Source organism: Monodon monoceros, unplaced genomic scaffold (genome assembly GCF_005190385.1).
Source record: "Monodon monoceros isolate NGI ecotype Baffin Bay Population unplaced genomic scaffold, NGI_Narwhal_1 Super_Scaffold_13, whole genome shotgun sequence".
NCBI lineage: Eukaryota > Metazoa > Chordata > Mammalia > Artiodactyla > Monodontidae > Monodon > Monodon monoceros.
This window is the reverse complement of record NW_021703769.1, coordinates 64,899,224-64,913,670: the sequence shown is the minus strand read 5'-3', so window position 1 is coordinate 64,913,670 and position 14,447 is coordinate 64,899,224. Positions and strand designations below refer to the sequence as shown.

The 14,447-nt window shown below is 41.6% G+C and overlaps 1 protein-coding gene across 2 annotated transcripts; it reads left to right on the top strand.

The window, feature by feature from the left end:
• The first annotated feature begins 136 nt into the window (after positions 1–136).
• PDZD9 (PDZ domain containing 9) lies at positions 137–13,806 on the top strand. 2 transcript variants are annotated; one of them, XM_029219464.1, is made up of 4 exons: positions 137–167; positions 2,037–2,216; positions 8,569–8,758; positions 13,410–13,806. In XM_029219464.1, exons 1-4 carry the CDS (start codon positions 137–139, stop codon positions 13,804–13,806), a joined length of 798 nt encoding a protein of 265 aa, XP_029075297.1. The 2 variants fall into 2 exon arrangements, with proteins under 2 accessions (XP_029075297.1, XP_029075298.1); XM_029219465.1 differs by lacking the exon at positions 2,037–2,216.
• Positions 13,807–14,447: the final 641 nt, after the last annotated feature.

The following is a 14,447-nucleotide window of genomic DNA, read 5'->3' as shown; positions in this document are numbered from 1 at the left end:
CAGCCCGAGATCTCCTCGCCGCCCGCGGTCGGCCCGCAGTGCGCCGGCTCCCGGAGGGTTCCAAACAGTTGGGAGTTGGACTGACTCCAGCTTCGGTTCCGGGAGACCCTCCTGATCGGCCTGCCGTCCCGGGGCCATGAAGAAGGCCGTCCACAAAAGCGTTAAGGGTAACTGGGTGATGTCCTAGGGACCAAGACTTCTTCACTTTTCCTCCTCTGTAAAATGGGAAAGTCACACTCTTGGGCCTCTCACCATCATTTGTTTACCAAACTATAATTTACATACAGGAAGAGCCCCCCCCCCTTTTTAGCGTACAGCTTTGTGAGTTTTGATAATCATATAACCACGTTTAACCACCACCACAATCAAGGTGTGGAGGTCTCACCACCCCCAAAATTACCTTGTGACGAAGCCCCTTTGCTGCCAGTGCCTTTCGCCACCCCAGTTCCTGACACTCCTGATTGTTTTCTACAGTTTTGCCCTTTCCATGGAGAATGTCACAAAAATGGAATCATATGGTATGGAGTCTTCTGAATCTGGCTTCTTTCACTTAACACTGCTGTCTTTTGAGACTGGGCTTCATAGTAGATTATATCATGAGCACTTTAATTTGCAAGCTGAGGTTGGAACTCAGACCCTGTCTATGATGCCAGTTCTCTGTTTGCTCAGGAGCCAGAGGCTCGAGGAGGGGATGACCTGTAATCCTGGAAAGTCTTGAAGATGGTAACTTCTTTTTACTAGGTTACTTTATTTTCCAGACAGAGAGCATCTGTGGTTTGGGGGAGGGTGAGGTTGGAGATAGGCAAGGACACTTGCTTGGAGTCGAAAGGGCCGTGAAACCGCCCAGCTCCCTGCAGCTGGAGATGTGGGAGCATGGGAAGCCCCTCCCCCAGGAGTGGGGAGGACTCCTGGGCCCCCCAAACACCACAGTCACATGGATTTGGCAAGGTAGCAGTTTGTCACTTCTCCTTAAGGGAAAGTGTTGTGTGTGTGAAATGCTGGAAGAGTGTGCTGAAAACAAGTTTCCCCAGAAGCTTCCTGTAGACTGAAAATGAGTCTCCTCAGAAGCTTCCTCTTGGGGGAAAATAACTTGTTGTTTTAAATCACTCCTCCATCTTCGAAACTTTTCTTGTGAGATTTAGTTTTGTAGAAAACATACTTCAACACCTCCCTACCCATTTTTCCTGGATTTTCCTCCCAAATGCTTTTGTTCTACTGTCCATTTCCACTGACATTGCTTGGGTGACATGCTCTGGGTGAATGCAGTAACCCTTTCATTTCTCACTTCCACTCTGGACTCCACAATCCATATAAGAGCCAGAGGTTTTTGTTTGTGTGTTTCTTTGAAGGCAGACCTTAGCTTGTCCTGCTGAAATTGCTTCTAAGCTTTTCCAGTGAGGTAAACCTGCCAAGCAGCCTGTCTGCTCTGCCTTTGCCCCTCCTGCCTGCCCCCTACCGGTCTCCTTTATGTTCTTTCCTGTCTCAGAATCTTGATCTAATTTGCTCTCTCCCATCCTACTTTGCTTAAAGCTTTCCTGTTGGTCTTTTCGACCTCAATTAAGATTTTACCTCCTCTGTGAAGCCTTGACCCGCCTTCCTCACGGGAGACGTTAGCCTGTTGGTCACCCTCAGAGCTCTCTGAACTTTTCCTTCATAGCATGTGTCACAGTTTGTTGTTCTAAATATGTTTACATGATTCATTGATATTTGTCTCAGCCACTAGGCTAGAAGATCCATGAGGGCAAGAAACACTTACGTTTCCTAGCACACTGCCCGTATCAATAACTATTTGTTAAGTGAATGGATAATAATAACTAACATTAATTAAATATTCACAGTGTGCTAGGCACTGTGCAAAAGCCCTTTAACTATCTCCTTTAATTTTCATAACAACCCTCTGAGTGGGCATTTTTATTATCATCACTTTACTAGGAAACTAAGGAAGAGAGAGGTTGAGTAACTGCCCCAAGGGTCTGGCTTTCTACTGTCATGCTGATGTCTAGGTGAAGGACTAAAACAAATCTCTCCTTTTTTAGAAAGACAAATCGGCCTCAAGGTCAAGCCATCTGTACACAACTTGAGCAAAACTCAGCAGACCAGACTCACTGTGGGCAGCCTGGGATTAGGCCTGATCATCATCCAGCATGGGCCCTACCTTCAGATCACCCACCTCATTAAGAAGGGGTCTGCAGCCAGGGATGGAAAACTCCAGCCAGGTGACTGTGCTTTCCCCATGCCTCCCAAACACTCCACCGCTTTCTCTCTCCCATCTGCCTTCAGGGAGACTCAGGTTTCACTGTAACAATGATAATGATGACATTGTTTGAGAGCTTTCAATGGGCAGGCCAGTTGGTATTACTTGTATAACCTTCGCCGTTGGGCATTTTTATTCATTGAATTCTTACAATAACCCTCTAGGTAGGAGCTATTATCATCGCCCTTTTACAGGTGAGGAAACTGAGGCACAGTGAGACTGAGTTCCTTGTCGAGGTTCACCCCCATCTAGCAGGTGGGATTCATATACAGGCACAGCGTCACTCCAGCGTTTATGGCTCTCTGTGGATAAAGCTTTCTTCTTTTGTAGGCAGTATTAATCATCATTAACATTTAGAAGCATGATCTTATTTCACCTTCCTGGCAATCCCTGAGGTAGATTCTACATTAAAAAAAATTTTTTTTAATTTTTTAATAGACCTTTATTAGAGTATAATTGCTTCACAATGCTGTGTTAGTTTCTGTTGCACAGCAGAGCAAATCAGCCATATGCACACATATATCCCCATATCCACTCCCTCTTGAGCCTCCCTCCCATCCTCCCTTTCCCACCCCTCTAGGTCATTGCAAAGCACTGAGCCGGTCTCCCTGTGCTATGCTGCTGCTTCCCACCAGCCAACTATTTTACATTCGGTAGTGCCTATATGTCAATGCTACTCTCACTTCACCCCAGCTTTGCCCTCCCACCCCACGTCCTCAAGTCCATTTTCTATGTCTATCTCTTTATTCCTGCCCTGCAACTAGGTTCATCAGTACCATTTTTTTTTTTTAGATTCCATATATACGCATTAGCATATGGTATTTGCTTTTCTCTTTCTGACTTATTTCACTCTGTATGACAGACTCTAGGTCCATCCACCTCACTGCAAATAACTCAGTTTTGTTTCTTTTTATGGCTGAGTGATACTCCACCGCATATATGTGCCACATCTTCCTTATGTATTCATCTGTCGATGGACATTTAGGCTGTTCCATGTCCTGGCTATTGTAAACAGTGCTGCAATGAACATTGTGGTACATGTCTCTTTTTGAATTATGGTTTTCTCAGGGTATATGCCCCGTACTGGGATTGCTGGGTCATATGGTAGTTCTCTTTTTAGTTTTCTAAGGAATCTCCATACTATTTTCCATAGTGGTTGTATCAATTTACATTCCCACCAACAGTGCAAGAGGGTTCCCTTTTCACCACACCCTTTCCAGCATTTATTGTTTCTAGATTTTTTGATGAGGGCCATTCTGACCGGCATGAGGTGATACCTCATCATAGTTTTGATTTGCATTTCTCTAATAATTAGTGATGTTGACCATCTTTTCATGTGCCTCTTGGCCATCTGTATGTCCTCCTTGGTGAAATGTCTATTTAGGTCTTCTGCCCATTTTTTAACTGGATTGTTTGTTTTTTTGCTATTGAGCTCCATGAGCTGTTTGTATATTTTGGAGATTAATCCTTTGTCGGTTGTTTCAGTTACCAATATTTTCTCCCATTCTGAGGGTTGTCTTTTTGCCTTGCTTATGGTTTCCTTTGCTGTGCAAAAGCTTTTAAGTTTAATTAAGTCCCATTTGTTTATTTTTGTTTTTATTTCCATTACTCTAGGAGGTGGGTCAAAAAACATCTTGCTGTGGTTTATGTCAGAGAGTGTTTTTCCTATGTTTTCCTCTAAGAGTTTTATCGTATCTGGTCTTACATTTAAGTCTTTAATCCATTTGGAGTTTATTTTTATGTATGGTGTTAGGTAGTGTTCTAATTTTATTCTTTTACGTGTAGCTGTCCGGTTTTCCCAGCACCTCTTATTGAAGAGGCTTTTCTCCATTGTATATTCTTGCCTCCTTTGTCATAAATTAGGTGCCCATATGTGCATGGGTTTATCTCTGGGCATTCTATCTTGTACCATTGATCTAGATTTCTGTTTTTGTGCCAGTACCATACTGTCTTGATTACTGTAGCTTTGTGGTATAGTTTGAAGTCAGGGAGCCCGATTCCTCCAACTCCGTTTTTCTTTTTCAAGATTGCTTTGGCTGTTTGGGGTCGTTTGTGTTTCCACACGAATTGTAAAATTCCATATGAATTTTTTGTTCTAATTCTGTGAAGAATGCCATTGGTAGTTTGATAGGGATTGCATTGAATCTGTAGATTGCTTTGGGTAGTATAGTCATTTTCACAATATTGATTCGTCCAATCCAAGAACATGGTATATTTCTCCATCTGTTTATGTCATCTTTGATTTGTTTCATGATTGTCTTATAGTTTTCTGAGTACAGGTCTTTTGCCTCCTTAAGTAGGTTTATTCTTAGGTATTTTATTTTTTTTTGTTGCAGTGGTAAATGGGAGTGTTTCCTTAATTTCTCTTTCTGATTTTTCGTTGTTGGTATATAGGAATGCCAGAGATTTCTGTGCATTAATTTTGTATCCTGCAACCTTACCAAATTCCTTGATTAGATTCTACATTAAACCACCTTACAGAGAAGGAATCAGATATTTAGTAACTTGTACCTTGTCACACCAAGGAGTGGGGATTTGAACCCTCTCTGTTACACTCTTTGTCAGTACTGCCCTGCTTCTCTTGGCTTTGGGTGAATGAATTTTCCATCCAATTCAAGACATTTTCCCAGTGCCTACTCTGGGCCTGGTGCTGTGCTCAGGAGTCAGGGATGCACAATGGGATGGTAAGGTGGTGGGAAGGAAAGACCATTCAGTGGGAGCTGGCCTGAATTCAGGCCCAGGCTCTGCCACTTTCTAGTTCTGTGACCTTGGACAAAATCCATTAACTTTCTTGGCCTTAGTCACCTCATCTCTAAATTGGGATAATACCACCTTTGTCAGAAGTTGCTAGGATTTGATGAGATAATCTTTATGAAAGTGCTTTGAGGACTACAGTGCTACGGAAATACTGGCAGTCATTTCTCTTAGGCTGTTCGTACTTAGAGATTCTTTAGACTGGTATCTTTTTCGTTGTTGTTTTTAACCAAAAATGATTGTGGTACAGGAGCCCCCAGTGGATTAAACCACTGGTTTGCAACTCTGGTTACCTATTAGAATCGCCTGGAGACCTTTTAAAGCAAAAATGCCTTGGCCCCATGTCCCCAGAAGTTCTGATTCAATTGGTTTGGCTTTGGGGATAGGGCAGTTCATGGTTTAAAAGCTCCTCAGGTGATTCTAATTGCAGCTAGGGTTAGAAGCAGTGGATTAAAGAATTAAGTAGATCAATGATGCTATTACAAAAGTTTACCTCACCTTAAAATCCAAAGCACTTTCTCCACATAGAAAATGGTGCTGGGGAACAAACTGACAGAAAGAGAGTTCTGGACACTCCAGACCAAAAGAGCTCTAGGCCAGGTCCCATGGGCCTTTTCTGCTTGTTCTCCTTAGCTTCTCTGGGGTCAGGGGACAGATGCTGGTTGATAACCAGAGTGCACACTCACTAGAGTGGGACAGGAGTATGCTTTCATGCACATGAAACAGGATCTCCTGGTGGGGCTACAGTTAGTGGGCTCCTGGAGGTCAGAGGCAGTCTTGAAATCACCTTTTAAATCCACAACTTACCTACAGCACTGGCACATTTATTATGTCTGTGTTTGATAAGTGAATAGCAAGTATTTGTCCTAGGCATTTTGCAAGGTGTTTCCACATCTATTATCTCATTTAATCTTTGCAACACTCCTGGAAGGTAGATAACAAAACATAGAGCCTTAGAGAGATGAAGTAATTTGTTCAATACAGAGCTAAGTGGGTGGTCAGAGCTGAGACTTGAAACCATATCTGCTTAGAAAGTCCATACCTTTGACTAGAAAAGAGATTTCAATAGAGAATAAGTCCAGGGCCCCAAATCTCTTCATGACAAGTCAGCCACTTCTCTTCAAGGTCTAGGTTTCAAAGACTCTGTAACTCAGTCCTTTTGACAATGATTATGAGATTCTGAGAGGTGATGAACCTGATGTTTTTTTGACCCCATTACCTCCCAGCCCCATTATTTCTCATTCATGTGCTTTGAATTTCTCTCTTTTTAGTGTTTAATAATAGGGCTTCATCTTGATTTCCTAATTAGTTTATTCTGGCTAAACTTTAAAATCCTTTTGGCTAGTATAGCTTTAGCAAACTCTGATATCCAGAGTCTTAAGAAATTAGTATAGCTTTTTCTCCCTTTTCTCGGAGAAATTAATATAGCTTTGAAGGTAAATACAAGTCATGCACTGGTCACCACCCTTACTAGGCCACATTCATTCAATAAGCCTTTCCTGAATGCCTGCTCTGTGTAGGCATCCTGCTAGGTGCTGTGGTATAATGATGAGCCAGACATACATGGTCTCTAACCACACAGAGCTTATGGAATTTACAGCCTAGTTTGTAGAGATGGTAGTGGCTTGGCTGCTGCAAAGTTGATTAAATATAGGTAATCGAGACAGTTTATATAATGTAGTTCCTATAGCCCATTAAATCAGAAAGAAAATGTATAATGTTGATATTCATAAATACTAAATTGGTGTTTCTTTATGAAAGGCAACGTTAATGTCTATTGCCAGAGTACTCACATTCACACAAAGATATGTCTGGTTTACAGCCAGGACGGTCAGGGAATTAAGCTGTTTATTTTCTGCCCTCATGATAAAAGTCACCCTTTAACAACATAAGCAGAATGACAAGCCATAAACACTCCTTTTAAGATTAGGCAAGTAAGCTCATCCAGTGAGGTTTTCTTCCTCCCCCCACCATTTTAATTAACCTCCATAGGGTGAACAGTTTTAGATCACACAATCTGCAGGTTGCCAGGAGAAGCCCTGTTGCATTCTGAAGTTAGCCCCAGCTATTTTTAAAGACCAAAGTAGAAGGTTTTCTTCACCCTTCTAAGTATTCTTTAATACTGTGAACTTTTGTTTCTGATAGGATCTAGCACTATGGAAATTTGTCCTTGGCATTCCTTGGAGGCTTCCTTTGGGATCAGCATAATTCCCAATTATAGCACAGTGGGGAGTAGTATCAGAGAATGTACTTCATCTTGACTCTTTTCTCCTCTGAGGTTAGGCTTCAGCTGTCTTTGAGGTTGATTGAGGGGTCTCTAGCTTCCCATGCACAGAGAGGTGAACATATCCTTTGGGACTCATTGGGGTCACTTTATCCGATGTTAGCTATAAGGTATCCATGACCATTTGGCAGGATGTTGGCAAGAGCTGATGACTAATAAGATTTTACCCAATGTGAGTCTGTCTGTCCTTAAAAAGCAATTTCCCTGCATTCCTTCCTCTCTTGCTGAATGCCCTTGTAGTAGTCAGAGGTCTTCAATGCAAGCAATAGAAAAGTTCTGTTAAGGCATTGGATTTAGAACACTGAGTCTGACAGAATTGCCAGAAAGCCTGGAGAACCAGGTTTGGAAAATGGTGAGAGAACAAAGGGCCATGGAAACTGGGTGCTCCTGTCACGTCTCTGCATCTCCTGCTCCAGGTTCAGTGACCCAGGGAGACTGACAAATAACTGGACCTAGTTTACATGTTCATGCCCTAGCTGCTGCGTACAAGTGAATAACTGGTCTTTTTAACATCCAGTTTGGAGATCCAGGAGCTTGCTGTCAAGATGTGGTTCTCTTCCTATCTGCTGGGGGCTCAGGAGCTCCATGGCTGGCCATCACCCTCCCCTGTCTGTTCAGCACTGTGCTATGGTAGGGGACCTAGCTGTCAAATCCCTTTGAGCTGACATACTCTCTGTATACATAGCTTAAACTTAATTAAAGCATGCTAATTGTCCAGTGTTTCATGTAGAATTACTTGCTCAACGAATACTATGTAAGGGCAAACATTAAACTGAAAGGCTTGATGTTTAATATGGTCTGCTTACTGTGGAGGGCATTGGAAATGGCCAGGCAGGTATAATAGAAAGGTCATTTATTCACTTAGTGTTAAGTGGTTTTTTCTTTAATAGTAATAGCCATTTATTTTACTTGAAACACATTTTTAGAATCCTAAAGGATGATTCAGATTATAAATGGTTTTCAGCCTCTGTCACACCAAGGACTTTAGAAATGTTGTAAAAACGTGCTACAATATCTACCACCACACTACTAAGAAACATCTTGCATGTATTCTTCATTATTCAGAGGATACTTATGTCACTAAGAGGGTCATTTTTATTAAATAAAGGCTGAAGCCTGGCTTTGGTTCAAAATGAACTAACAATATGAACCCATAAAATGAAATACCTCACCCAAAAAAAAAAAAGAAAAGAAAAACATCGCACAATAAAGCCAGAAATGGTATGTCCTTTTAAAGCATTATCTTAATTTTACTGATTTTTTTTTCCTTTTTCAGGTGATGTTTTGATTACTGTTGGCTATGCCAATGTGTTAGGATATACTCTTCGAGAATTTTTAAAGCTTTTGCAACATATCACCATAGGAACAGTGCTACAAATCAAGGTTTACCGAGATTTTATTGACATACCCCAAGAATGGCAAGAAATATATGATTTAATCCCTGAGACCAAATTCCCAATTACACAGTAAGTAGTTAAGTTTAGGAAATCTTTGTTATACTACAGAATTCCCCAGGGTCTATGAAGTAGAGTCTTAGTTTAATGTGAGAACTATCAGTTGGACCATGTAGGAGGGATTGATGACACTGCCACAATTTAGTGGGTTTCTAAGTCCTTTTGCAAAGTACAATCTGTAGGACCTAATATGAGGCAGAATGATAAAGGCAAGAGCCTTGGACATGGAGTTTAAAAAAAGACCAAACTATCCAATGGCAACTCCACCTCCAAACCTACATGCGTGACTCTGCCTTTTCCAAAGTTAGCCCTTAAACATGTGCTGTGAATCCCATTTCCTCATTTGTCTCCAGCATATTCAACTTCTCTCTCTGGATCCTTCCCAATAACATTTAAGCCCTTTTAAAACCTCTACCATCTTAGCAAACCCCACCTAATTCCACTCTCCTCTCCTTTCCCTTCCAGCCACTGCCCTGTCCCTTGACTCCAAACCCATTGAAAGAGCTGTATTAGACTTTGCCATTTCCTCAGGAGACACCATTTCCCCCCTCAGTGCAGGCCTTGGCTGAGTCCTTTTTCCCAGTGTCACCTACAACCTTCATGCTGCTGATTTCAGTGGACTCTTCTCAGTCTTTATTTTGCTTGGCTTCTGAACAGCATTAGACACTGTACACTCAACTCTGGTTGAAACATCATTTTCCCCAGACTTCTGGGATACCATACTCCCATGATTTTCCTATTTCCTCTAGTCACTTCCTCTTGATCTCCTTTTACCCAACCTTGGAGTTCCTCAAGGTTTAATCTTTGGCTTTCTTCTCTCAATCTCCTAAGCAAACTACTTGATTTCTCTAAAAATAGAACTACCATATGACCCAGCAATCCCACTACTGGGCATATACCCTGAGAAAACCATAATTCAAAACGAGACATGTACCACAATGTTCACTGCAGCATGGAAGCAACCTAAGTGTCCATCGACAGATGAATGGATAGAGAAGATGTGGCACATGTATACGATGGAATATTACTCAGCCATAAAAAGAAACGAAATTGAGTTATTTGTAGTGAGGTGGCTGGACCTAGAGACTGTCATACAGAGTGAATAAGTCAGAAAGAGAAAAACAAATACTGTATGCTAACACATATATATGGAATCTAAAAAAAAAATGGTTCTGAAGAACCTAGGGACAGGACAGGAATAAAGGTGCAGATGTAGAGAATGGACTTGAGGACACGGGGAGGGGGAAGGGTAAGCTGGAATGAAGTGAGAGAGTGGCATGGACATATATACACTACCAAATGTAAAACAGATAGCTAGTGGGAAGCAGCCGCATGGCATAGGGAGATCATCTCGGTGCTTTGTGACCACCTAGAGGGGTGGGATAGGGAGGGTGGGAGGGAGATGCAAGAGGGAGGAGATCTGGGGATATATGTATATGTATAGCTGATTCACTTTGTTATAAAGCAGAAACTAACACATTGTAAAGCAATTATACTCCAATAAAGATGTTAAAAAAAAACTTGATTTCTGTGGTTTCTATTAGTATCCATAAATTAATAATTTTCAAATTGTATTGTCTCCAAACTTGTATAAACATCCACTTGATATCTGCATTTGTATGTATCATAAACCCCTCAAACTCATTATGCCTAAAATCAAAAGCCAGCTTGCCACTGTCCTAGTGGAAGAACACTCACATAGTCAAACAAGTCAGAAATTTATGGGTTGTGCTTGATTTCTCCATCTCCCTTTTCTTTAAGTGACAAATTCAGTGCTCTGATGCAAGAGTGGTCCTTATTAATTCTGACCAGATTACTGACCACTAGTTGCTACAGCTGTGCACCTTTGCTTATTGGGATGGGCTCAAAGAAATATGGCTAGGGACTTTACTAAGACTAAAAAATGGCCCATATTCCATAGACATTACTTTAGAGTCCAACTTGTGGCCCTAGGAACTGATATGGCCAGCAGATGTGCTTTGCTTGTCTTCCTCAGTGTTTTAAACACTGTAGAGAGAAAGGAGGATACGTAGGGGGGGCTTTTCCAGGGGGCAGTAATACGCTATTTCTTGACCTGGGCAGTAGCTACCAAGGTATTTATAATTTTTTCATTCAACTTTTTTGCATTTTTCTGTGTATTTCAAAATTTTATTTTTTTTTGTGGTACGCGGGCCTCTTACTGCCGTGGCCTCTCCCGTTGCGGAGCACAGGCTCCGGACGCGCAGGCTCAGCGGCCATGGCTCACGGGCCCAGCCGCTCCGTGGCATGTGGGATCTTCCCGGACCGGGTCATGAACCCGTGTCCCCTGCATCGGCAGGTGGACTCTCAACCACTGCGCCACCAGGGAAGCCCTCAAAAAAGTTTTTAATGAAAAAATATTTGAATCGCTAAATTTACAAATCTAAGATTTCATGCAAAGAGTCTTTATCTCTGGTTTCTCCTGAAAAAACTAGAAGATGGGCTTGCATTCCCACACGGTGACAGTGGACTAGAGCTGGGCAGTTGTCCCCTTCAGATGAGGTACAGATTGGGGAAAAAATTCCCAATAACTAAGCCAATCCTGATTTGATTAAAAATCATTAATGATAATAGTGATAACTGCTTACTATGTGGTGGGCACTGCTTTACAAGCATTATACCATTTAATCCTCATGCCAATTCTTTTTATTTATCCTCGTTTTATAGATAAGAAAACTGAAGGCAATAGAGTGTATAGACTTGCCAGAGGCCACAGGGCTAAGTGGTATATGACTGTCTCCAGAGCAGCAATGTCCAATAAGAACTTTCTGTGATAGTGGAAATGTTCTGTATCTGCGTTATCCCATGTGGTAGCCACTAGCCACAGGTGGCTACTAACCCCTGAAATGTGAAGATTTGTAACTGAGGAATTTTAAATTTTATTCAAGTTTAACCAGTTTAAATTTAGCAGCCACACGTAGCTGGTAGACCTTGTATTGGGGAGTTCAGCTCCCGAACCTGAGCTCTTAACCATTTGCTTATAGAACAACTACATTCTAAGCAGAGTTTGAGATTCAGAATACTAAAAATCTAAGGATGGCAGATTGACCATTCAAAAGCAAACACAGAACAGCACAACTTAAGTATGAGGCTAAAATCCACAAACTTAGGAACAATATCAATCATGTTCTCAATCCCTTTCTTAATTAAGCAAAGTGCTTATAGCTCAGGCATTTTAGCATCTTCTGTGGAAGAGGGCGGGGAAGGGGCAGAAGTGGAAGGAAAAGGCTTATTTGGTATGACTTCCTTCAGGAGCAAACAGCACTGTGTGCACAACGGAGAGAATACTCCATATGATGTTCTGGGCAGGCCCAGTCGTATAGAAACTGTTTCCAGCTAACCCTGACCTCTGCTGGCTTGTGGCGTCACTATCTAATGCAGTTCAATAAGAACCTGGCTCTGCCGCCTGTCCTTGATGGTTATCTAACACAGTTACAAAGGATGTCCTTTGCACTCTGAAGGCAAACTGTTCTAGTCCTGAGATCTGAATCTCCTTGCACAGCACTAAATCAAGGATTAAAAGAAAATAGTACAATTAAGACTAGTGGCCCTTTGTAAAATTGACTCCATACCAACTGTCATTTCCAGAAGAGAGAAACTTTAGGAAAAGCTTCAAAAGCTTAGGAGCAAATAAAACAGGCAGGCCTCCAAGGATGTTAGTGAAAACACCAGTAAGTCTGATAGCTTGGAGGGACTGGGGTAGGGAAGAAAACTATTTCCTATTAGCAGCGCAGAAAGTAACAGAGAAGGTAACCGAGGTTCATAATTACAAAGGTCTGGTTTTGGATCTGCTGGCAAATCCAGCACCAGAATGAGAGGTAGCAGGTTAACAGACAGCATTTGTTCAGGAAAATAATAGCAGGCGCACGTGCTGCCATTAGAAAAGTTCAAGAAACCTGCTGTTGGCAAATTACAAAAAAAAAGTCTTTACAAGTTTTTGGATGGCAACAGCGAGGTGGAATAGTGAATGACGAGACATCTGGATAGAAGGGTATTCTACAGATCCACATATGTAAACCCAAATGAGAAGCAAAGAATGATGCTCAGGGAGGAAAGAAAAAGACTCAGATTAGCATGTTGAAGGTCTTTGAGGGCCATTATTTCTGGACGTCCCCTTGGAAATCAGTAATATTCTGTTATTGCTGACCCCATGTGACCCATGAAAACTGAGTTCTGTGGAGGAGATGGCCACATTGACCTGTCATTCTGTGTGAAGTGAAATTAACCCACCGTTAAGGCCTGCTAATATTCTGGTCAATAGTCTGGCTTAAGTCTGTGCAAAGCTTTTTAAAGTAATGTGAAATAATTTAGGGCAGAATTTGATTTCCATTTAGGAATGGAAACAAATTTAAAGGTAATTTTTTTTTTTGGCCACATCTCGTGGCTTGTGGGATCTTAGTTCCCCTACCAGGGATTGAACCTGTGTCCTCGGCAGTGAAAGCTCAAGCCCTAACCACTGGACTGCCAGGGAATTCCCTAAAGGTAATTTTAAAAAGAGAAAATTTTCAATAACACAGAAAGGTAGTGTTAAAGCTAAATTGTATTTTCTTTTACGAACCAAAGCAGGTTGTAAGACAATCTCTTAGGTGATAATGAATGTTCAGACATTAAGAATCCATTTCATTCACTATTCTTCTCATTTCAGCACAACAAAGAAAACTGAGGAGGCAAAAGATGACTCTTTCACAAGCAGTGATGACGATGAAGATGCAGTTTTAGATAAAAGACTTAAGTACTATAAATATCCACGGTCCACTGGGCATTACCCTGCCAGGAGACCGATGTCTATCTCCAGAGAATGGCATGGATATAAAAAGAAGAACTGTACTTTTAGTGTAGGAAAAGACAGTAACTGTGACGTGATGATTCACAGAGACCACAAGAAAGAAGTGAGTGCCCCTTCTCCATACTGGACAATGGTGAAGCAAGACGACGAAAGCTCCTCCTCCTCCTCGGCCTCCTCTACCTCAGATGCATTTTGGCTCGAAGACTATGCCCATGCTGAAAAGGGCAAGAGTGAACCTGTATCAAAAGTTGGTTAGGAGGCGACTTCCCTGGCCCCTTTCTCTCGGACCAATGAACCTCACCCAGGAGCGTTCCCAAATAAAGCTTGCTTAAGTTCAAAAAAAAAAAAAAAAAAAAAGTTGGTTAGGCAGCAGTTTGCAAATCTGTGACCACAGGAGCATTTGTCTTGAAAACACCCATTTTTTGTGCACTGCCATGTATACGTTTGCTATACTTACAGGAATATGTACAGACTTAACATTTCTCTTTCACGAGTGTGTTGTAAAGCCTTTAGAGACCTTCTTCAGTGTGATATCCAAAGATTTCCTTGGGGTTTCACAGGCCTCACAATTATTCAGATCCTTAGGACCCTCCTTTCTGAGAAGAATGTCTCATCATTTAGAAAATGCAGCAGAGGAACCCAATATCAGAATGTGTAAACACAGTAGAGAATTTTACTCTTCAAGTATCACATTTTACTTTAGTTTCTCGTTTGTAAACTTCAAGTGCCCTACTTAAAAAGAAATGAGATTTTTGCCTAGTTTTTCACACTAGTTTTTTTCCCCATTTTCAGCCCCACTTTTACCTTTTTTTAAAAAATATTTATTTATTTGGCTGCACCAGGTCTTAGTTGCGGCATGTGGGATCTTTCATTGTGGCGTGCAGGCTCAGTAGTTGC

What these genes read in the sequence shown, in the direction of transcription:
- PDZD9 (XM_029219464.1), top strand. Translation starts at nt 137, where the DNA reads ATGAAGAAGGCCGTCCACAAAAGCGTTAAGG. An exon ending in CGTCCACAAAAGCGTTAAGG is followed by an intron (nt 168 to 2,036) that starts GTAACTGGGTGA and finishes CTCCTTTTTTAG; the next exon opens with AAAGACAAATCGGCCTCAAG. An exon ending in ACCAAATTCCCAATTACACA is followed by an intron (nt 8,759 to 13,409) that starts GTAAGTAGTTAA and finishes TTCTCATTTCAG; the next exon opens with CACAACAAAGAAAACTGAGG.